This window comes from Tympanuchus pallidicinctus, unplaced genomic scaffold (assembly GCF_026119805.1).
Source record: "Tympanuchus pallidicinctus isolate F22 unplaced genomic scaffold, pur_lepc_1.0 scaffold19, whole genome shotgun sequence".
Lineage (NCBI taxonomy): Eukaryota > Metazoa > Chordata > Aves > Galliformes > Phasianidae > Tympanuchus > Tympanuchus pallidicinctus.
In genome coordinates, this window is record NW_026294710.1 from 12062388 (window position 1) to 12086226 (window position 23839).

Genomic DNA, 23839 nt, shown 5'->3' on the forward strand with positions numbered 1-23839 from the left:
AAAAGTGGAAATTCCAAGAACAAAATTAAAGAACAGAATGAACATTTTTCCCTCCATAGCCCCCAACACAATTTCACTCTCCTTTCACGCTGTTTTTTGCTGCTCTGAAGTTTTCCACCCATTCCGCTGCACAGCACAGCAAAGAAAGCAGTGAGTTCATGCTGCAGTTTCAACTGGTGCGAGCCTTTGCTATTAACTTGAATTTACAGAGCAATCTCTCCTTAAATTAAAAAAAAAAAAAAAGTAAAAAAAAAATAAAATCCACACTTCCTCACTGCACTGTAACACTGAGAAGTATATCTTAAAAATCTCCCTTGAGTCTCTCTAAACATCTGCTTAAAGGTTTGCTGTATCTTAAAAGGGCTCTAATTACCAGAAACTCCTCTCTTACTTAAGCCCAGGGCTCACATTTCGATTATAATTCAAGCTCCAGTTAATTTAGGGCTGAACCATAAAAAACAAACAAACAACAACAACAAAAAAAACCCACAAAGAACAACAATGAAGAGAACATAGGCCTACCTTAAAACTTTCCAGCTTTTCAGAGGATCCAAGTCAGAGATTATAGACACCATCGTATCAATAATAGCAATAAAAACAATAATAAAAAAAGAAAATGGCAGGGAACCTAAGCACAACAGCAGCAAGGACTCTACTCAGTGTGGGAATGACAACAAACCCAGCACAGCTCTTCCTCCTTCTCGAGCTGATAAGCACTTGTCCCAGCTTCTCTCCACCCCCAAAATCAATCTTGTGCTATATTGCTTCACAGTCCCAGTTTCATTTCTCCACCACTACCTTTTAAAGCCCTTGTAATCTGCTCCAACTGATCAAATGTGACCTTTTTGTAGCCCACTTTATTCCAAGCACAGCCCTCAGTTAAATCTCTCTTTATTAACACCGTCCTTCTTGGCTTTCTTTTGGAACAAACACAGCTCAGGCTTGAAGCCTCCAGTCTTTGCCAGCAATCATTTACAGATTACTGCAAGCTGCAGTCATCTCCTTTTGGGTATTTCTTCTACCTCTGAGGTTTGCCTCTTATATTATTTCCAGGAGGGTAGTGGGGGTCTCCTTTTTCATATTCTGATTCCTTTAAATTAGGGACTTCAGAATGCAACTTCTCTACCACCCATCTCTCCTCCTCCTCTTGTCTTCACCCCCAGTCTACTCACCCCTTCCTCCCCCCACAGAAAAAGCTGTTCACAACCCTTTGAATACAGTAGCGTCTTTTCCTCCTTCCCTCCTTTCTCTTTAAAATCTAATAGACTTGATAGACTTGTAAGCTGTGTGTGAAAGCACTCTAATTTATGGCAAGACTGCTATTATGGTAGAATAATGAAAAGCGTAATAATGTGAGGGCAGATATAGCCTCAGTGTGTCTGAAAGGGGAAAAGGTGGTTGTGGAATTCCATTAAATCCATTTCTTCTTTTTGTTGCTACTTAAAAAATAAATAGTAAAGCGTTCTTCAGATCACTATGGTGATCTGAAAAGTTGTGTAACTGCTCTGCCAGTCTGTTTATTTAGAAAAATCTACATGATTTGCTCTTCCTCCCCCCCCCCCTTTTCAGTAACACTTTCTGACATTGTTTTCCTTGCTTTTGAAAACTCCTGCGTTTTTTTTTCCTTTAAAAGTTTTAATTGTTTGGGTTTTTTTTTTCTTTCCTTTTTCCAATGCATGTGAGTGATTGTACCCTTCTCTTGAGCTCCACCCATTTTATGGAATGTCTGGAAATTCTCAAATTAAAATTGTGGAGGCAAAATAAAAGCAGAGTACTGTCTTCTAAATTGTGCAATTGAAACCAAACTACCCCAAACTACAGATACTTCCACTTTGCTATTTATAATGTAGGCATATGCACCTTGTTCTTCCCTACCACCAGTTCTTATTTAAAAAAAAAAAAAAAAAAAAAAAAAAAGTTAAAAGCAGCTGTACATGTTAAAATGAAGCAGCGATTTAATGGCCATGTGAAAAATCTGGTGGGTGACATTGTGGAAGCATTAAGAAGTATATAGTGAAGCATGATAAACTTTGCAGACTGCATTAAGTCTCTCACCACCACCTCCTTTGGTGAGATGGAACTTGAGTTGTGCTTTCAGGGCACCCTTAGCTCTGCTGTAGGCACAAGAGCTTCCCATTATTGATGTCTCTATTGTACCAAAGCAGCACAGTCTGCCCTTAAAAGAAGATGACCCTGTTCCCAAATGCCTTGTGATCACTTTATCTGTCAGGATGTAGTGGTATGGGGCCCTATCTGCAGATTTTAGCAAACAAAGCTTAGAGTTCTGATATTTAGATTTTACATCCTCCCCTGGGAAACACCTTTGATTGTATCTGAGGTGAGTGATAAGGACAGCAGGGAGAGCTGCTGGCGAGATTGCAGGTACAGATCTGGGGGGTGGGGATAGCTGGGGTGACATGCTCCAACGCTCTCTTAAAACCATTGTGGCACAGAGTGATTCTCACCTGGTACATCTGAGTACTTCTTCAGAAATTAAGATTGTATCAACCTTTGGACACTTTGGGGATCTATATTTATTTACCTACAGATTTGCATACTTGTCATGGAAAATGAAATTCAGTTGCCACTTGTCATGTTTTTTTTGTGGAGCTGATGAAACATTGATTGTCAGCTTGGAACATAATGCAAGCAGATTGGCCAGTGTTTCTTCCTTCCTTTCCTCCCAAAAGTCAACTATACACAGGTTAATCCTTACATGAGGGTAGGATGGGTGTGATTAGTTATAGCACAATCTATGCCTTTTTTTTTTAACCTTCTACATATCTTTCCCATGTACTTGTTTTAGGACTAGATCCATGTATTTCCTGATCTAAACTTGTTACTGCAAGTTTTCTGCTAATGAACAAGTTCAAAGTAGCAAAGTCATCAAACACAGTATGCAAACCATAAAAATAATTCAAAATGCCCAAGTCCTATCACACCACTTTGGCAAATCCAGTTTAGATCCTTGTCATCCTGTCCAGATGTGCCATTGCACATCAAGATGTGAAGCTCCATTTGCACCTCCTTGGGAATACATTTATTTCTGTTTCTGTGCTGGACAGGAGTGGTTAAGAGCTGCAAGGATGAGAGACATGATGGCTGGATGATCTTACATCTGTAGCCTTCAAGGGGTAGACACACATGGTGGAGGCCCACAAGGGGTAATGTAGATGGAAAAACCAAGGCCAAAAGAATCATCTTATCCCTGTCCCCTACTTCAGGACTCTGTAAAACTTGGCCACAGCTCCACTTCATTGAGATGCTGTGCATCTTAGCTGTTCACACAGAAATCCAGTAATCTGTTTCCATCTTGAGTGTATTTCATACTTTTTAGCAAGTGTATTTCATACTTTCTATAGATATTTTTCACAGCTATCCCATGGAAAACGTTCCATAATTTTCTTCCAGTGTATCTTTATGAGAACAATAAAGTAGGGGTAAGGATTCTTGCTTTGTCATTTGCAATTATTTACCATTTTTTAAAATTATTTTTATCTTAAACTTACCATCTCTGGAAGGAAGGCCAAGCCTCCATTTTGCAGGACCTGGCCTACATTTTGCCAGCCTTTCTACCATATTGAAGAAAGCAACAATAAGCTTTCTAAAAATAAAACTAGAAGATTAAGTTTAGCACAGAAAAACTTGTGACAGGCAATGGATTTTCCAAAACAGGCTCACTTATTTCTTACAGCATGTAGCTATAGTAGGAGAAAACAAATAAAACAGAAACAGAAACCCACTGTAAAATTGTTTTAACTCTTGTGCTCTTGTGCTCTCTCTCATCTTTCAGATAAATGTTTTTTTCTGTTGCGGTTAAGGACTTTGTCTTCAAAGCTTTTATTTTATACTTTAAGTGAAGACATTTTCTATGATCTTTAGCTTGTTTGCCAAGAAAAAGGCAGCACATCTGTGAAATATTACTTAGGCAAATTTATTACGGCTCTGAAAGTTTCTTCTACCTGCTGAAATCCAGCATATTGTATAACTTGGTCTCACATGCCAAAATGTGTCCCACCAGCGAGAGCTTAGCAATCCTTAGTTAATATGATAAAGAAGTACAAGCTTTCCAAGATTTTCAGTCATGTTAAAGTAAATATATATATACTTCTGAAAACAGTATTCGTATATACACACACATACACAAAAGAATCTCTAAGCAATGTCATCATCCTTAGTTTAGACAGCTGCGGAGCCAAAAAGTTCCAGATCAGCTAGCTACAAACATTTGAAGGTCAAGTACAGGACAAAGCAATTTAAAAAAAGCATAAGTAATGATGACTACTGAGCATTAAAGAAATTCTATTATGTCATGAGATTTTTTTCTAGCTGTTTCTTTATCAGAAACCTGTTGAGTTGGGGACTTTGTAGTGTAGGGCAGGAATATAAACCAAATGTAGTAAGTCATTTGTGTTGGTTATTTGACCCTCTTTCAAAGGTGTTATCTCATTCAAAATAGTTTAGGAGCCAAGGAAGATCTGTCAAAGCACGATATTTTAGTCAGGATGCCCAACAGCCAAGTTATCAGGAAATAATAGCAAACTAAATAACTTCTAACTGCTTCCCAACACATATTTTCCATTGCTCATCATCTCATCTCTATTGCACTTTCATATAAAGCGATATTAAATTATTTGAAAGAAATACTGCTCTTTTACCAGGAAAACCTCACTGTCCCAGGGGAGCCTGCTGTTAAACAAAAGCTTATATATTAAAGAGTGGCCTCAAACTTCAGGACTGTTGTTCTGGGCTGATAAAGTCTCTTATCCAGACTGTCTCATGCTGTCTCTCTCCACCAGCACTGCCACCCCCTTGCCTCCCCTCCCAGTGCCTGATGCTTCGCCTTTTAAGCAGTGTAGTGACTAATTGAAAACGCATTCCAGTGCTTTACAAGCAGCTTTTCCTTTTCTGCTGACCGGCCAAATGTTTTAAAGCTGGCAAGATGATGTTTAAACTTGGGAACTCAAGCACATATTCATAGCCTGGATGGGTGAAAAAATTCTGGCTGAATATAAAAATTCTGTTTAAAAAAAACAAAGTCCCACTGCTAGAACTGGTTTGAATAAGAGTATTACATATTTTTAAAGCAAGTCTATTCTCTCCTGGCAAAATACATGATCTGGGAGACGAGAAATTTAAGTTAAAGAAATGCACAAAGTCATGCATCAGCACTTGAACACAACCGGAGAAAAAGCAGTTACAAGTAGGCATAAATCCAAATGACAATTGCCCTTTGGGAAAGAGTGCTGTAACCAAAACACCCCGGAGACAGTCAGTAATCTCTGATTCACAGCCAGTCAATGGCCAGAGTCTGGGATTCGGGGCATCTTATCACACAAAGCAACTCACAAGTTGGTTTCATCCAGCAGCTGCAGAGATTTAAGGGTTTTGTTTCTTTGCTAAACAGCTGGCTTGGCTGTACAAAGCCCAAACTTTAACAGTCAATCGTTAATCTTGAATTACATAAATGTGTCTCATACTGATCGAATTCTCACTATTACAAAGTCTTAGGGAGAAACTTTTCTGAGATTTTTTTTTTTTTTTTAAGTACACTGATTGTGATTTTAATGGATTTTCAAGTACTTTCAGGTTTTCTCGTGACAACTGCTACAATAAAAAGTCTTATGAACAAAGATGTGTTTTGTACTTATTCACCTAGCAGAAAATGACTATACGGCATGCTTTATTATGGCAGAAATGCTTTCCAGCACCTTTGAAGAGACAGCCTTCCACAAACTCCCATCATCCTAATTTCTGAAGGTGTTTGTAGTTTACTTTAAATGGCATATGAGCCAAACATTTATGTCCTCTGGTAAATTTTCCTTTATTGGCTAGCAGGAGAGTTTCTTCATTCTGTAGCACTGGCAGAGCAAGAGCACTTCTGTAGTCCAAGGCAGGGGCTGCCCTTCCTAACCCAAAGGAAAGAATAAAAGGAAAGAAAAGCTCCTTGTACTTGCCAGACGTGTTCAAAGAGAGCTACTTACACACCCCAATCTGCTCCTTTCATTCCATTCGGGGGAGTCATGGGTCAAATTTGGAAAGGAGGAAAATAGCAGTTGTTAACCCTTCCAGTGCTGCAGTAGGCTGAAATACCAAAGCTGATGCTGTCTTTTTGTATCCATTCTTTTGGTGTCAAGTCATACAGTGAGCACCAAGAGATCCTTATGAATCCTTATGAAAAGGTTATTGTTCATGCTGCCTCCATAATGCAGTCTAGAAAACAAAAACTGAGGTAATGACCTTAATAAGTGCTTTGTTGTGAAGGCTGTGTTTTCACATGGACCACAGCTGCATTTATGCAGTCTGAATTTTATCTCATGCAGTGCTGAAGAATAAATCTCAGAGTAATTTAATTATGCTGACTGCATACTGTAAAATATCTGGGAGAAGATTTCAAAAGACAGAAAGAACAATTAGCGCCCCACATCTGCATGTGTTTTAAATAGCCTCTTCTAATATTTACCTTTGGTATTCTATCCATTACAGGAGTTCAGAAAAAGGGATGGTTATTGGTAAGGGACTAGATGGAGATATTTAGCTAATTTATTTTAGTCTTCTTGACATTGAAAAAACTATTTTTTTTATGTATCTTACTTTTCCATCTGGGAGGGACAGATACCATCCTAGCAATCCACAGAGCGGAACATGAGGAACTTTGAAGACAAAAAAATTGGCAGCTTTATGAAATTCCCTCCTTTCCAAGATTGTTTTAAGCCGAAATCAACTGAAATACTAGTTCATCATTCAGTGTAAAAGAACATGATCTGCTGAGACAGATGGCTTCTACCACTTCAAAAATTTAAGAATTGCTGTAGCTAATCTAGAAACCCCTGAAACTTTAAATAATGGTCATCTATATCACAGTCTTTACAAATAAAAGTAATTTCAAAGCTCCAAAGTGCTAGAAGGAAATAAAGGGGAAATAGCAAATGAGAGTAATGAAGAACTTAAGAAAATGTTGGAATAAATCCTCATTTTTATGAAGATCTTCATCTTTAGGAAGCTACAATTTAAGATGCAGTTTTGAAAGTACCAGCCACAAACACATACCTTGTACACTGAGGTTGTATCCTTTAAACTTAGAGAGAAAGAGAGACAAGGTCCCCAGTGACAACATGCTTTGCTATTGACCTAAAGATGGTGAGATGTAAGTAGGGAAAATGTTTTAGATGCCTGAGCAATCACATACATATTTCATGTGAAGGCATGGAGGAGCATTCCTTTAGCTTGTGTTCGAACTGCATTAGTATGGGCTGAGTTTATGTTTGATGCTGGTAAAGATTCAAGATTTTTTGGACTTCTGCTTTTCCTAGATAAAAAGCTCAACATTGAAAACAGCACAGGGTAGTTTCCTAGTGATGTCATTTAATCAGTAGAGGGCTGTAGTTTAATTTAGGTCTAAAATGCAATTTATCCATATAGAAAGTTAACAAAAATTATTATTTTCAAATTCCTAATTTTGTTTTTTTTTTCTTAATTAAATACAATTATTTCCTCTTATCATGTAAGAAAATATGAAAAAAACAGTAGCATTTTTTTTTCTACCCTGTTTCTGATGACTGAGGACTGCGCTTTTTAAATAAAGTGTCTCATAAATGATCATTCATTCCCATGCTGGCTAATCCATTGCTTCCTTCATCTTCATGAAAATTGTATATCTTTCAAAGCATTAATAGCGACTGCAGCCCAAATTACTTATATTATTTATATACACAACTAGTATTCACACATGCAGTTTGTTTACAACAGATTCTTTCCTTCTGTTCAAAAATATTAAAAATTTCATGTCACATTTTTCCTTTTTGCTGATCTCTTCTACAAAAACTGTGGCACTGTAGTGATTTTTTTTCCCAGACAAGGCCTGGGCAGTGATTCCAATAAAGACAAGCACCGGTCCTCATGTTGAAAATAAAACATTTTTATTACTTTCTAAACCTCGGGCATAAACATTCATTTCTTCATCTGACAAAATCCAACCAATAAAGACTGCAAAAAGAGTTAGATTAATAGAAGCAGCTTTCTAGAACATTACACTGCCCTCTAGACACCAGATGTCTTGAAAATTACATTTTTGAATGGTTTGATCCAAAGAGTAGAAAGGAAAATGTTCTTGTATTCTTATTTGGATATTGATGTAGCTTCAGCAGAACAATACTCCCTTTGGAAGTTGTAGGAGCTAACACTCCATGCCTGGATTGGGTTGGTTGCTCATTGTTCATGGAGTGTTTGGGTTGCTCTCTTCACTTCACAGGTTCCTGGTGTGTCAAGCCAGAACTTATTAGTGGATCATCATGCAGAGTTGCTTGGATTTCACTGCTCTGCCACCTGATCAGAATTTGTAGAGGACTTGCAAATCAGTTTTGGCTGTTCCATATCAGCCAGGAAGATGATCAGTCTTCTCTGAGATCAGAAGGGGGAGATACTGCTGTTTTTCATAATAATTCGTTCAGATAATTTGTATTCCCATCTTCTGTGGCTTTTCTGTGAACTGCACATCCCAGGTCTTGCTAATTATTCCTTTTCCATATCCAGCAGTTTGAAATAATCTTTGAAGACTCAATGTCTTCTTCTTGCAGGTGTCTACTTTCAGATACTGAAAACCTTTTTCCTTTCTATCATTTTCCCTTCCTCCCTCCCTCCCTCCCTCCCTTCCTCCCTTCCTCCCTTCCTCCCTCCCTCCCTCCCACCCTCCCTCCCTCCCTTCCTTCCTTCCTCCCTCCTTCCCTCCCTCCCTCCCTCCCTTCCTTCCTGCCTTCCTGCCTGCCTTCCTGCCTTCCTGCCTTCCTCCCTGCCTTCCTGCCTCCCTCCCTCCCTTCCTTCCTTCCTCCTTTCCTTCCTTCCTTCTTTCTTTCTTTCACATTTTTTTGAATACCAGGCCATTGGAAAGTAAAGAGAAAGATAATTTGCTAGGAAATGTTTTTTTTTTTTTTAGCCTCCAATTGAACATTTGTTTGACTCCAGAAATTAAATAGAAAAATTGAAATCACAGACACTTAGAATAGCTTGGGCTAGAAGGAACTCGAAGGCTCATCTAGTTCCAACCCTTTGCCATAGGCAGAGCTGCTCAGGGCCCCACCAGCCTGACATTGAACAACTTCAGGGATGGGGCATGCATGGCTTCTCTCAGCAACCTCTGTGCTGGTGCCTCACCATCCTTTGAGTAAAGAATTTCCTTCTAACTTCTAACACAAATCTTTCCAAACAGACTGAATTTTTTATTGCCAACTTAAAGACATTTTCTTCAGTACTTGATTTTTTTTTTCTTTCTCAAAGGTTGTTTCCAGACAACCTGCTTTTCAAAGTAAAAACGCTGCATCTAAAATTCATGTGTATTTTATGACATCAGTAGTGGGTTCAGGCTTCATGTTGACATTATTGATCACAAAACTGGGCCTTCTTCACAACTTCTTCACAAATACTATCTTTCATCTGAGGCCTGCTTTGAGATGTTAATTGCCTTGAACTCAATCAATTAAATTGTCCTTTATTGGAAAGTCATAATCTTCCCTAGGAGCACAAAGTGTAGAACCTAGGAGTACAAAAGCTGTGTTGTTACTTTTCTCTTGTAGTGTCATAATGGAATGAAATGGGTATTTTTGATCAAATTCCTGATTTTCATGAATTACAATAGTCAAAGTTTTTTTAGTCAAATGCTCCATATCTTTTCTGCTATTTTCTCTTCAGACACCCAGATTGAGCAGCCCATGGGCATAGGCAATCTATCATTTCTGATTCTAAATAACATTAACACAATCACAGTCTGGTAAATGATATTTCCCTTTCAGCGCTGATTGACCTAGTGTACACATTTAAAATGATCCACTACTTTGAGATCCTTATAATAATTCACATTTTTAATAAGTTGGAAGCAAATGTCATCATCCTTAGATGATATGAGCTAATTATCTCACTGTATTTCAAATTGTTTAGGTTATGCTATCACCTCTGGCCTAGAAAAACCAATTGTATACTTCCATATTTCCTTGACTGCCATTAGTAAATTTATCTCTAGCTAGTACTGTCCTATACCAGTATTTCATACCCAGGAGACCAGTACAAAAGAGCACTGCCATTTTTATTCTCATTCAGATGTTCTGAGAGTTGGCCCATCCTTGCTATTGAAAATTCCTTCTTCCTATCTCCCTCCTGGCTGCTCTCCCTAGCCATCGGAGGTCAGAAACATTTTAGTGAAACCACCTGAACCTGTCATAGTTCAGACCCATATCTGAGTAAAACTGCTATCATATAAAGCTGTTTTGACCTGGAAACCAGGACAACTTTCGGACACCAGGAATGGAAAAGCAATACTTAAACATTAAAAGGCTCCTGATTATTTAATTTCTGTTCTAAAAATTGCTTCAAAATCTGACACAGGAGTGAAAAAACAGTAGCTGCAACTTTATCAGCCATTGAATTTGGTGGAAAGAAGAGCTCTACAAAGATCAGTGAAGTGTTGAAGATTGTAGCAATATATCACCTCAGTCTTCACTAGAATCTGCTCTAAACACAGACCTCGACTGGATGGTTTGGAAGATGGGAACGTGGGGAGCAATGCCCCTCCTAGTATAAGTAAAGATCAGGCAACCACCTGGGAAACCTGAATATTCATAGGTCTATGGGTGCGGATGAGATGCATCCCAGAGTCCTAAGGGAATTGGCTGACACAGTCACTAAGCCACTCTGAATGACATTTGAAAAGCCATGGCAGTCAGGTGAAGTTCTTGTTGACTGGAAAAAAGGCAGTCACACCCATTTTTAACACAGGTAGAAAGGATGACCCAGGAAGTACTGACCTGCCAGCCTCACATCTGTCCCAGAGAAGATAATGAAGCAAATCCTCCTATAAGCTTTGCTAAGGCACATGGAAGAGAGAAAGGTGATATGAGACAAGCAGTATTGCTTCACCAATGGCAAGTTCTGCCTGACCAGCCAGTCTGGTTTTTATGATTTTGTAACTGCATCAGTGGATACGGAAAGAGCTACTGACATCATCTATCAGGACTTCAGTAAGGTCTTTGGTAAGGTCCCCTGTAACACCATTCTCTTCAAATTGAAAGGATATGGATCAGATGGGTGGACTGTTCAGTGGTGCTGAGATCATACCCAGAGAGTGGTAGTCAATATCCCAATGTCTAGATGGACATCAGTGACAAGTGATGGCCCTCAAGGATCAACACTGGGGTTAGGGCTCTTTTACATTTTCATCAATGGCATTGACAGTGGAATTGGCTGTACCAGCAAGTTTGCAGTTGACACCAAATTGAGTGGTGTGATTGACACACCTGAGGGACAGAATGCCATTCAGAGAGACCTAGACAGGCTTGAGCAGGGGGACCAGGTGAACAGCAAGAAATTGAATAAATCCAAGTGCAAAGTCTTGCACCTGGATCATGGCAACACCTGCTATCAGTACAAGTTGGGGGTTGTAAGGATGGAAAACAGCCCTGTTGAAAAAGACGTGGGGGCACTAGTGGCTGGCAAGCTGGACACGAGCCTGCAGTGTACCCTTGCAGCCCAGAAAGCCAACCATAATCTAGGCTGCATCTAAAGAATTGTTTTACAGTAAACAATTAGCAAGACACTGGTACAGGTTGCCCAGAGAGGTGGTGGATGAGACACGCAAGGTTAGGCAAGAAAGGGCTCTGAGCAACTTGATCTAACTGTGGGTGTCCCTGTTCATTGCAGGTGGGTTAGACTAGGTGACCTTTAAGGGGACCTTCCAATTCAAATGATTCTATGACTCTACAATTTATTCTGGAGTGGAAATTCCTCAGTGGTGGAAAAAAGAAAAGGTGCTCTTGCCTCTTCAAGCACTGTTTGTGGATTTATTGGAAGTTATCATCTAGTGTTGAGAGATGAAATTCAGTTGTATGGACACTCTTAGAAAGACTGCCAAAAGGCATTAGAAATAAGAACATAAATAGAAGGTGAACGAAACTGCAATTGAATCTATCTCCAGCAAATATAATTAAGAAAATAACCTAGTGAATGAAAAAATACATTGGATTTTTAGAAATTATGTCATTTTCAATAACACAAGAAAAAGGTTTGTAAAGGCAGGATTTCCCAAATTAAAGAGTGATGTAAGAACCACTTTCAAGTAAACGATCTGTCCCAGGGCCAAAAGCTGTTACTGCCTTACCAATACCAGTAACAATACCAGTCTGTGGCATTAAATGTTCACATTCCCCTGAGCACCAATGTTTTCTCATGGTACACCTTCAGCTTTTTCCACTTGTTTGGAGTTATGACAGGCGCTCCCAGCCTCCAATAATGCCTTTGATTTCTCTACAACAATATTATATATTTCATAATGTTTCGTCATCTATTTCTTCTGTTTTTTTGTTTTTTTTTCTTTTCAGTATTGCCATGTCTCTACATATCTATAATTGCTGTCCATACTGCTGAGCTGATATGAACGTTTAGCCAAAGTTGTCCTCTTTCCTAACAGTAGAATGATGACAATCTAATAAACGACGAATAAAGAACTTCCTATTTTTCAATCAGTTTAATTCATGACTTCTATCTTTTGGAAAATTATCTCTTTCAAAGCACCAGTATGAGTATGACTAGCAGGAATGTGCACTCTGTTTGCAGCACTGAATGTAATCGTGTCATGATCATTCATCCTTAGGCAACAAATAACTTCTAGTCTAGTGATAAGTTCATCTTTATCTAATATAATGAAGTCCAGAACAGACTTTGTTTGCATTAAGCACAATATCATTTATATTTGAAACTGTTAAAAAACAAACAAACAAACAAATAATCACTTATATTTTGCAGCCAGATGAATGGATATAGCATCTTTGTCTCAACAACTGAAATCTCCCATCATACCACATTTCCTCTCCATGTATTTCTGACTGGTGCTTGTAGAATAAAACCTCTGTTTCTGAGGTTTGGTTTGTGTTTGAAATAGTCAAGAGGAGCTGCCTTTGTAGCACTTAGTTAATATCACTGATTGATGTGTACCTTAGGTCCCACTAAGACAGATGCAGGCAATGGTTTTAGTACAGAGTAATGCCTCTCCTATCGTCCTATGGTCCATGATTCTATGAATATGCACAGAACTCCACTGCACTGAGTCCCTGTATATCTCCTTTTCTACCCACACATTAGCATCACAAATAATGTCAATTTCAAGCATTTTCTCTCCGGAAAATATATCACGCTTTACGTAGACTGATTTTGCAGACTCTTCCTTTTGAGCAATCCGTGTGTGAATTCATGGCTGACCTGACTTTGAGAAGATTGACTGGAAATCTCCTGCAACCACCTACCTCAGTCAACCGATGATCATTACTCTCCATTCACTTTATTTATTTATTTATTTATTTATTTATTTAGCCCAGTCTACACTTTTAAATTTGGTTAGTAGTGGAGATATTATGCCTGATTATTCAAATAATCAGTTTTACAGCAAGATAAATGTATCAGATTGTGCTACCTAAATTCCCAGTTCTCTTTGACTTTAATACACAAGGCTGACACATGAGCAGTATGACACTGTACTTACTTAACGTTCATTGCTGCACAAATTCAATTTTCACAGAATGATAGAATCGATTGAGTTGGAAAGGATCCTTAGATCCAACTCCCCTGCAATGAACAGGGACACCTACAGGTGCTAAATCAGATGCTGGGAGCTTCATCCAGACTGACCCTGAGTGCCTCCAGGGACGGAGCATTCGCTGCCTCTTGGGGCAACCTATTCCAGTGCCTTACCAACATTATTGCAAAAACCTTCTTCCTTATGTCCAAACTAAATCTCCCCTCTTTTGAATGTTAATCACTAATTTTAATTTTTTACTGCCTGGACCTTTATAGTTCCTCAATAAAAAGCCTTTTTTGCTCCTCCAGCTATTAATATGATTAAAAATTGGTATTGCACTGTATGGGAAATCAACTTAGGTTCAGGCTGTGCTAAGCACAGATAGCATTTAGATTGCCTGGAGCACAGGTATGGCCATTGGAGAATGGGGTGAAATCGACCTCCCATACATCTCAGTTAGTCTGTGATTTCCACAGATGTAGAAAACTGGATTTTTTTCCAGCAAAAATCACTCAAGTGTCTGCTATACTTTTGCTGTAGCCAGCTAATGCCCTCCCAGAGTGCTCTGCTTTTCACTTTCCAGCTTGTATTCCAAATTAGAGCTAACAGGGGGGCAACATCTGCTCCCCTGCATCCTTCCCAGGATCAAGGAGCAAGAGGTGGTGATAGGATTATAGAAAAAAAAACAGTTGTGTAAAGCACATGTTGCATTCTTCTGAGGATTGTACAACAGCTGAGGCCTGGGGATCTGAGGGGATGAGTCATTTAAACCAGACACAAAACTTCCCCCACCACCTTCCCACCTCAGATGAAAGGGAAGAGGGACAGAGTCAGACCATCTGGATAGCTCTGTGGGAGCAGAGGCCTGCAGAGAAGATTGGACCGTCATGATACTTAGCACAAAACAAAGCAAAACAACTTACTCTACAGTCCTTCATGGAACACACTCATCAACAGCTATCAGCTGTTTTTATATCAATGAGCATTTCCAATGATTAACCCCTACTTCTAGTCTCCACATAAGAAGGAAGAGTAAAGTAAAGAATAAGGCAATGTTATAAAGCAGATGACATTACAAAGAAGGTGACATCATAGAGAGGCTAACAGTAAATTAAATCTGTCAGAATGCTTTGGAGCCATTGCCACCCAAAAATTTTACAGTGCTCTGGTTAGAAACTGATACAAGGATCCAGAGGACTTCTGTGTGAAACTTTAGCCTACAATATTCACAGACGGTTTAGAAGTTAAATGGAGAGAAATTGGTAATTGTTGTAAGTATACTATTTATTCAGAAAAATATGAATCTTTATCATACTAAAAATTCTATTAAAAGGCTAAAAATAGTCTAATATTTCTGCTAGTGTTACTACACCTATTACCCCAAGAAACAGCATGTTACACACATCTTCTATTATGATATTGCCTATGGATACTATTTAGGAAATATTTATAGTAGCTGACATAGTTAAGGTAAAAACTGATGGCTAAAACTTCAAAGTATTCCCTTTTCAAAAGAAAAAATATTTGACAGAGCTCAAAAATTAATTACTGATTTTTTTTTATATATTTTTTTTTCGTATATACTTTCTGTATCCATTTGCTCCTAGTAGATAAACTTAAATAAAGGACTTTTGATTCATCAAAATCATGATGCATACTTACGGAGGCCATCTCTGTCAATTTTACTTTTTGGGGCTCAGGCTTTATCAAATGTATATTTTGTGGAAGTTTCAATGGAATGTGAAAATCATTATCAACTGGTTCTTTCTCCTGAGCTGTTGCAGAAAGTGACTGCATCCAGTTTTATTACTGCAAAATGAAGTAGCCCATACAAGTAGTTTGAGAATCTCTCAATTTTCTAAACTTAATGGCAGAAAAATTACTATAGAAAGACAAAATATTTTAATTGTTTCTGGAATGATTACTATGGAAAGGATTTTAAGGTCAGGAAATTTTTTAAGTCTGAGAGTTTTAAAATAAAGGGAGTACATATACTAGGAAAATCATCTTTACATTAAATAAGTGTTGTGAAAATGTATTTATCAAAAGCACAGAATTTGAGGTGTCACATATACTAGCCTTTCCTCAAACACATGTTGAGTTAAAACGTGGACTGGGTTCCTGCTGTTTTCAAATACCAAGATAGAAAAGTCCAAATATGTGTCTTGATAGAGACAAGTTTCAGTTAAGTTGGCAGAAATGTAGAAAATGTGGAAGAAATGTTGACAGAGCGTAAAAGCCTCACAATGAAGTTGGGTACAACTCCAAATCTTAATTACCTTATTGATTATCTCTGTAAAGATGATGCCCTGTTAACGAAAAGGATATGTTACCTGTCCTCCACCTGTTCCCGTGCTGTAGTAATTCCAGCAAACTTAGTATATATAGACTTAAATACTTGTCTCTACAGCCCATTTGGATAAACAAGTGGCTCAGAGGATTTAGCTAACCCCCATCTGGTTACTTTAAAAGCAGAAGTATAAAAATATCAAAATAACAAAATAACAAAATCACTTTAACTGGTCTCCATCTGGCAGTTTTAATAATGGAATTGGAAAGGTACAAAATGTATCAGCTGTTCAGGTTTTGTACGAAAAGACATATTCTGGTTAAAAACAATTTCCTGTACAAGACAGGTTAGCTTCGAGTTCAGCTGGGTTTTGACTAAGAACTTCCTTGTTGCAGTAATGTAGGTCACAGTTTGGCAAAGCAAAGGAAAAGTCTTTTTTTTTTTCCTCCTATATGTTGGGATTTACAGCAATACAGTCCATTATTGCCTTGTAAATCAACCGAAAGCAACAGACTCAGTTAGGATTCTGGGGAGATGACTAATGTTGAACAACGAGATTTCTAAAATACCTGCTTTTACAACTGATGATCTGACCACAATTTAAAAATTTACAACCCTTTTGCATTCTCGGAAATGTTTTATTTTGGCTAAAGTAGCTGAGAGTGTTAAGGTTGCTCAGGTCCTGTTAAGTGCTCATTGAAGTAAAAAGACATATTGACCAACTTTCATAGAATCTTACAGACCAAGCTTTTATGTTTTTAAGAAACTTGCACATTAAGACCATATCTGTTACAACTTTGAAAGCAATATAATTTGAAGTTAGTCCAAAACCTTTCCACAGTGGGTTTGAAATGATTGTGGTTTGCATTTTTCTTCTTCTTCTTTTTTTTTTTTTTTTCCTCTTTCCACTTCTCGCTTTTGTTTTGTTTCACTTTGAATACTTCACAGTGTTTGTATTTTGAAAGCTGGCCTATTTTCCCTCACAAAGCAGCAAATTCAGTTTGTGGTATAAATGCTAAATCAGCATGTGTCAAACTTGTTAAACCTTTTTTATGCCAAGCCTTGAAGGACCTGATAAAATAAAGCTGTAAAGATATACATTTTAATAAAACATTATTCATGCACTGTTAGTCCACAAAATATTCTCGTGTACTATATAGAAATGAAAAGCAACATTTCTCTGGCCTAAAGCTAACTTTTTATGACTCCCTTGGCAATTTTTCCATTCTTTAATAGTATTGTATTTATTTATTTATTTTACAATAAGCTTTCAGAAAGGGGATGGCATTTTTCTCGACACATCTGCATATGCTATATATATATTTTTCTTTCTTTCTTTCTTCCTTTCTTCCTTTCTTCCTTTCTTCCTTTCTTCCTTTCTTCCTTTCTTCCTTTCTTTCTGCCTGACCTTTTACATCATCTATAGAAAATTTAATGGAGACATGGAATCAGAAGTGTTACTGCTTGAAGTAATACATGCTGATCAAAACCCAACAACAGCCGCTCTGTAGAAGGTGTAGGTGCAGTTATACAGTTCAAAAAGTGGCCTGGGAGTCAAGAGATTTGGGTTTTCATTTTTGATTTGCCTGACCCCCACCCCTCTCAAGTGATACCAACCCTTTGTTTGCTCAGCATGAATAATGATATTTACATTATCCCATTCTGCCAACTATTTAAATGATAGGCAGCTTGAGATTCTTACTATTATAGTGCTGGCATAGTGACTAGCACAGTGGCTCAATAACTTCAGCTGATGCTTTTAGATATTTCCATAAGGTAAAAAATTGGTGATCTAAGTTTGCTTCCATAGTGTGTGGTACAGGAAGAAAGAGGCAGAACTGCTGTCGGAAATGTAGCTTAGCTCCTCCACTGTAAGCATCGGTAGCACAAAGTAACTTATTCTTTCTTTTTCTCCCTATGACTGAGAGCATTTTTCCTGTCTTGAAGGAGTCCCACTGTTCTTCCCTGCCTTCCACACCTGCTCTCTTCTTTATCTGCTGAGCTACAAAGTAAAACAATAACATTTGAGGCACAAAAATTCGCATAGTTTGGCTTCCTGTGCTCAAATGTTGATGAACTGAGAAGGGAGAAAAGAATTTTCTCTAATTGAACTTCGAATTGAGTTCCTTGTTCAGCAAATGAACCGCTCTGATACAAAGATTAAATCTACATCCTGCCATAGTTTAAAGGTATTTTGGACTAAGCATTTCATTGGGATTTTTGCCAAAAGGATGGAAATGCAGGGAGTACTAGTGAGATATGCAGAAGTAGGAAGAAATTGGAGGGTTTAGGAGATGGTTTTTGCTGCGCTAGCATGCTGAGTGATTAATGCAAGCTTCTTAGCATCTTCTTCCTCCTCCTTGCTGTGCCTTAGGTTCAGGAGCAACAATGACACTTCTGTCTTTTGTACCGATATGGAAGCTACTGATGAAAACAGTTACTTAAGGATTAGTTAGTAACTTAGAGAGGAAAATCTTGAGTGAAAAATGGAGAACAGTGAATATGCTTTCTAGACCAAACACATACCCCATTTTTAAGACAGAAAAGAGTCTCTCAGAAAAATGACATTTCCAGAAAATAAAAATTCTCAAACAGTTTTTTTTCCCCAAAAAGGACATTGTTGGAAAATTTCCAGTGAGCTCTAAAAACAGGTTAATTCCTGTATGTTTAGCTAAACATACTTTCAAATATGATTATATTATTCACACTCAAAGTCAATCTTGAAAAGAATGAGTAGTCGATTTCCCATATTCCTGTTAAGTGAAGTTGTTATTACCTTTGCTGCTGTTCAGGAAAACCTCAACAGGTCATAATGTTCTGCTCTGTGCCTTATATCTGAAGAAGTAAGGGAATTTATATTCCTTTAAAGATACTGAAATACTGCCTCATAAATCCCCTCAATGGGACAAGATGTACGCCTGTCTTGATGAGATAAAGATAGTGTTTTATACCAAGTTTTCAAGCTTCATTCTAAATAGTCATTGATTTTGTGGGCATACATCAGATTTTTATGTTCTTTTGGATATCATTATCTGCAATTCCAACCTTTACTTTAAAACAGGAGCAACACCTAGAATACATCCTGCTACATCCATCTACCTTGTTTAAAGATCTTGCTGTAATGCAATAAAGCACTTTTATTTCATATGAAGAATGATTTATACTGAAGTTAATGTCTTAAGCGTAACACACCTGTGCTGGGTAATGTTATCAGAGCATATATTTCTTCTCTAAGAGTTAACCTACTATCCAGCTTGCTTTTGCAATGAATGTTTGCATAATATAAAACTACCACTTTGATACTAATAGAAATAAATGGCTGAAAGAACACAAAAAAAATGAGAGCTTTTGCTTACTATTTAAATTCTTTCAAATAGCAGTGCTGTGTGAAATTCTAATACACTCTCTCTGCAACTGTTAGATATTAAAATAGACCAAAGATTAGAAAATCACTTAAAAATGTAATTAATACAGCTGCACAATTCTCTGTGGTCTGTAAGATACGATGCATTCAGCGTAGCAAATAAAACATAGCATAGGACAGTCATCCACGTGTTTTCGACATCTAATCCACTAAAATATGTACATAGATTTATTCTATTTGACTTACAAACGATGTATTCCATGGCCTAGATATTAAAGAGTAACATTTAATTTCATTTTATAACTTCTTTGCTTCTGCCAGTTTTTTTAGTCCCTTTCTTCAGAAAATTTGTACAGTTTTAAATCAACAGTAACAAAAGCTGGCAATTAAATATGTTAGAGTATACCCCAAAAATACCCTTATTCATGATTTACTGGTTTATAGAATCAGAAGACAATTCAAACTGGTAGAGACTCTAAGAAAACACCTAGTTCAATCTGCACAAAGCAATGTCAGCTCTGGCTTACCTTTTCACACACACACATTGTGGAAAATGTTTTGGTGCCTAAATTTTCATACTGATACTTGGGTGAAGGCTGAAATCAGGGAATTTCCTGCTGTTGACAGCCAGATGCACCCTGTGCAAATCTATGCATTTATGTTTTGTAATCATGGTGTGTTTCCTTATGAATCTCAGTTTCTGAAGCCATTATTTTATCTGGCTGCTTTGCCAGAAGGAAGTTGATTTATTTATTTATTTATTTTCTCATTTCAAAGTGGGTTTAGGAATTTGGTTTTTAACGATTCAAAGTTGTGAGCACTTTTCAAAGGTTCAGATGCCTGAAGTTGCTTCATGATGACTTAGATGCTGCCACAGTTAAAACACTAAAAACAGAACGTCAGGGCGACAAATCTTTAGTGAATGACCATTAGCTAGTGTCAACATGCTATATAATACTCAGATCTCCCTTTTTCAGTCCTATGCATAAATGTTTGTTTTTAACATTTTCTTATGCCTTAATGCCCAGTAAAGGCAGTAAAGAAGAATCAAAATAAAGGTGACACAGTAGTACAGTTTGGCTAACTCCTGGACAAAAGTTATGAGTCCATGGAAGACATAATGTCACTAAATTTAAAAATCACAGTTCCAAAGTTTTTATAATGTTGATAAAGATAAAGACTTCTGTAAACTATATTGAAATGAAATTTTCAAACCTGAAGGTATTTAGTCAGGCCAAATAATCTTTCTAAAGAGAGCCTGTACATAGCAATAAACAATATGAAGGAGATAATTGCAAGATTAACTCTGAAAACACACTCAGAAGCCCTTTTCACCAGACATCATAGAGACTTGAAATAAAGAAAATTTAAGACAACTAAATAGTAAGCAAAGAGGAAGCAAATTAATAATGGAAAAACAAAAACAAAAACAACAAACAACTACACAGAAAATAGATGGTGACTGGGAAACCACAATAATTATATATTTAGAACTGTGCATTTTGCTACAAAAGTATTTATCTACATGGAAACTACATCAGATAGAAGCAGCACAATAATACTGTTTGATAGAACAAATTCCCAGCTGCTAAACACTATTTTTCAATACAATCACCACCATTAGCTATGCATTTTTACTGAGCATGAACCAGAGCCTGCATGCTGTGCTTGTAAAAGTCCGCACTACTGGAAGTGACCCACTGTCGCTGCTGTCACTTCTGAAATGCACCAACCACCACCTCACTGTGCTCACATCCACTGTTCAGTCTCCATAAATGTTCAACAAACATCAATGAATGTCAGCGGCTGCCATATTTTCTGCGTGGAATTCAATTCCACACCTTTATTTAATACTCATTTCCACGTCAGACACCAATTTTGTCAGACTGTCCCTCTGCTGCCATCTGTCACAAGGCAACAAAATGTAACGGAATGCTGGTGGGAAAGTTCAGCCTCTACTGCCATACCACCAACACCTGCCTTTGACTTCGTAGGCCAAGATAATAAAATAGAAAGAACTACTTTCAGAGCAGCCCTTGTACTTTTTGGAACTTGTTACCTCAACATTATGAGTGTGGTGAAAAATGATGGGGTGTTAGTGAGGAGTACAGTTAGAAGGAATAGGCAGAACAAATGAAGGGCTCTATGTGATGAAATAAGAGCTACATAGGAAAGCAGAGAACTATGGTACTCAGAGTAGTGCAGCGGCCTCATACACAGTGATCAACAGGAAAAATCCAGTAGAAAGATGGAGCTTCATGTTTGCACCTCTGCACTGATTACCAAAGATATTAAAGATCTAAGCAGCCTTTGTTGCTGATCATGAGCCAGAGGTCAGACTAGATGAGGTCCCTTCAAACCTGAATTAACCTATGATTTGATGATCTTAAGATCCCAAGATACAACCAGCTTGGACATCACTGTGTGATACAATTTTGCAACATGCATAATTGAACTGAAAACCCATTTAAAGTTGTACTTGAAGGAAGAACAGAAGAGACAAGTGAGGTAGATCAAGTGTGTCTCGGTAAAATAAAACAAATTGGTTGGCTTCTTTTCCTCTCTCCAGCCATTTATATACTTTCAGGTCTTAATTATAATGTATTCGATGCAACACTAATTCTGTGTGAGCTCCTGTGCAATTGTCAAACCAAATTTTCCATTACGGTGTCGAGGTCAATGGTATAGATAATTAGCTAGCACCATGGCTCAATACATTAATTCTCAGCAAAGTAGTAGTAAACCATGTGTAGACTCTTGATAACCTCTGTGTAGATTCTATAACATTGTAATAGTTGTAGGTGTAATAACCTGTATGAGTTTGTCTACATCAGGTAAGGTGTTTCCTTAAAGTGATGATGAATGCTTCTCTTCTAGGATGCCAGTGAGTGTCATTAAGCTAGCTAATATTTTGCTGCCCTCTGATGTAGAGCAAGGATTGCTAAAGGGCCACAGTGCTGTCAAACTCTTATGGGTTGGAGCAGGGAATAAAGCAGAGAGAAAATTGGATGAAAAAAGTAGATGAAGGGCCTAAGGTAATTTCAGACCTAATACACAGTACACAGTTGTTTTGTTTGCTTGCTTTTTCCCCTTCCTCAATAGAAGTACTTCAGTAGTTATATTTTTGAGCAGTGGAACCCCTCTGCAAAACTCCCTACACTCCTTTGTCGCAAACAGAGTTCATCATCTATCAATAAAGGCATTTCAAATCTCTCTAGACCCAGAGACACCAGGCAGAATTATTAGTTCTTCAGCTTATTCTGAGGTGCTGGAGTTCAAAATGAAAACACACAGATTGCTGGTAGCCATGCTGGAGCTAGAGAGCTGCACAGAGCTCCCCTTTCATCACTTTCTGCATCTTTATGAAAACAAACACAAGGATATCAAACAGAGAGTAAGTGTCTGTGTGCAAAGCATTTTTGTCTGTGATGGACCTTAGGAAACTATAGGGCAAATTCTCTGCTGATGTAATTAGCACAACAATGCTGTTAAACTCCATGGACCTGTACCAGTTTAGATGCACAGGAGATTTGACCCCATTACTTTACTTAGTGACACTTAGAGTAATTTCAAATTGTCAAGTCTGCATTGCTGTACTCCAACAAGTAACACCTTTAATCTCTCTTAATAAAATTTCCTCCTAAAAATATTGTGCAAGCAATTTCTTTTTTTTGTGATTAAACTAAACCATAAAAGTAGATAATCTTTTAGTTATCTGTGTAGCAGTTGATATACTGAAGAACAGCAACACTGTGTAGAGACTCTGAGGCATGATTATCCACTTTGTGAAGACAACAGCAGCTGGGGGAAATACAACAATCATTTTGTATTGATATGAGACAAATGCATTTTGATAAGCAATATAAAGTAAGACTTCTCTCTTCGCCATTCTAGGCATGTAGGAAGGTCTTGCTTCTTTGTCTTGAACGAACAAGCAATCCCAGCAGTCTTGTATAATTTTTGTGAATAGATTCATTTGCTTATTTGGAAGAGAGCAGGCTTTACATGGAATCCCTGGCATCTGAATATACATGGATTTTCCTTGGTCTGTCATGATAGTAAGTCATGTCTTGGTTAATTCAAAAGTTACAACAAATTCGTATCTGGTGCTGTGAGTTTCCCTGAAAAGTAGAACATGCTGCCATTAGGTAGCATACATAATCATGCTTCTGGAAACAAATGTCAGTGGCTAAGGAACAGACTAAAATCAATTATATGTCTGTAAGGGAATAATTTCCCAGCGTAGGCTCTGATAGCTAATAATGGTGCACATTAACAAAGGAAGGAGAATCACTTTACCTGAGTAGAACACTTTTGTCTTCTGCTGAGAAACACTTATAGAATTCAAAGCATACCACCTATTTATGAGTGTGTTGCTGTATAGCTTTTACATCTCTGTCTCCAAGTCAGACTACTTGAGATAAGAGATAATCTCAAAAATTTCCAATAATAAATAATAATTCCAATAAAAGAATGTTTTAAGGCTGTGTTTCTGTCATCATTTTAAATGGCATGAATGATGTTGTATGTTTATGTGATCTTAAATTCTGAAACAAAATACACTTCTGGTTTATAACTATTTTTGTTAACTTTTTAAATATTCCCTTCTCATCTCTAAACAGTCTAGTCA

At 37.6% G+C, this 23839-nt stretch overlaps 1 protein-coding gene across 2 annotated transcripts in view; it reads right to left on the reverse strand.

Annotated features, from left to right (window-relative positions):
* Window positions 1-23839, reverse strand: part of CELF2 (CUGBP Elav-like family member 2) — a 555355-nt gene that overhangs the window by 370664 nt on the left and 160852 nt on the right. Inside the window, exon 1 of one of the 2 annotated variants that reach the window (XM_052681213.1) lies at window positions 523-927. The exons of the other annotated variant lie outside the window; for it this stretch is intronic. Coding sequence (XP_052537173.1) covers window positions 523-575 — 53 coding nt within the window. The 5' untranslated portion in view covers window positions 576-927. Of the gene's footprint in view, window positions 1-522; window positions 928-23839 lie in introns of those variants that run through there. 2 annotated transcript variants of the gene reach the window in all.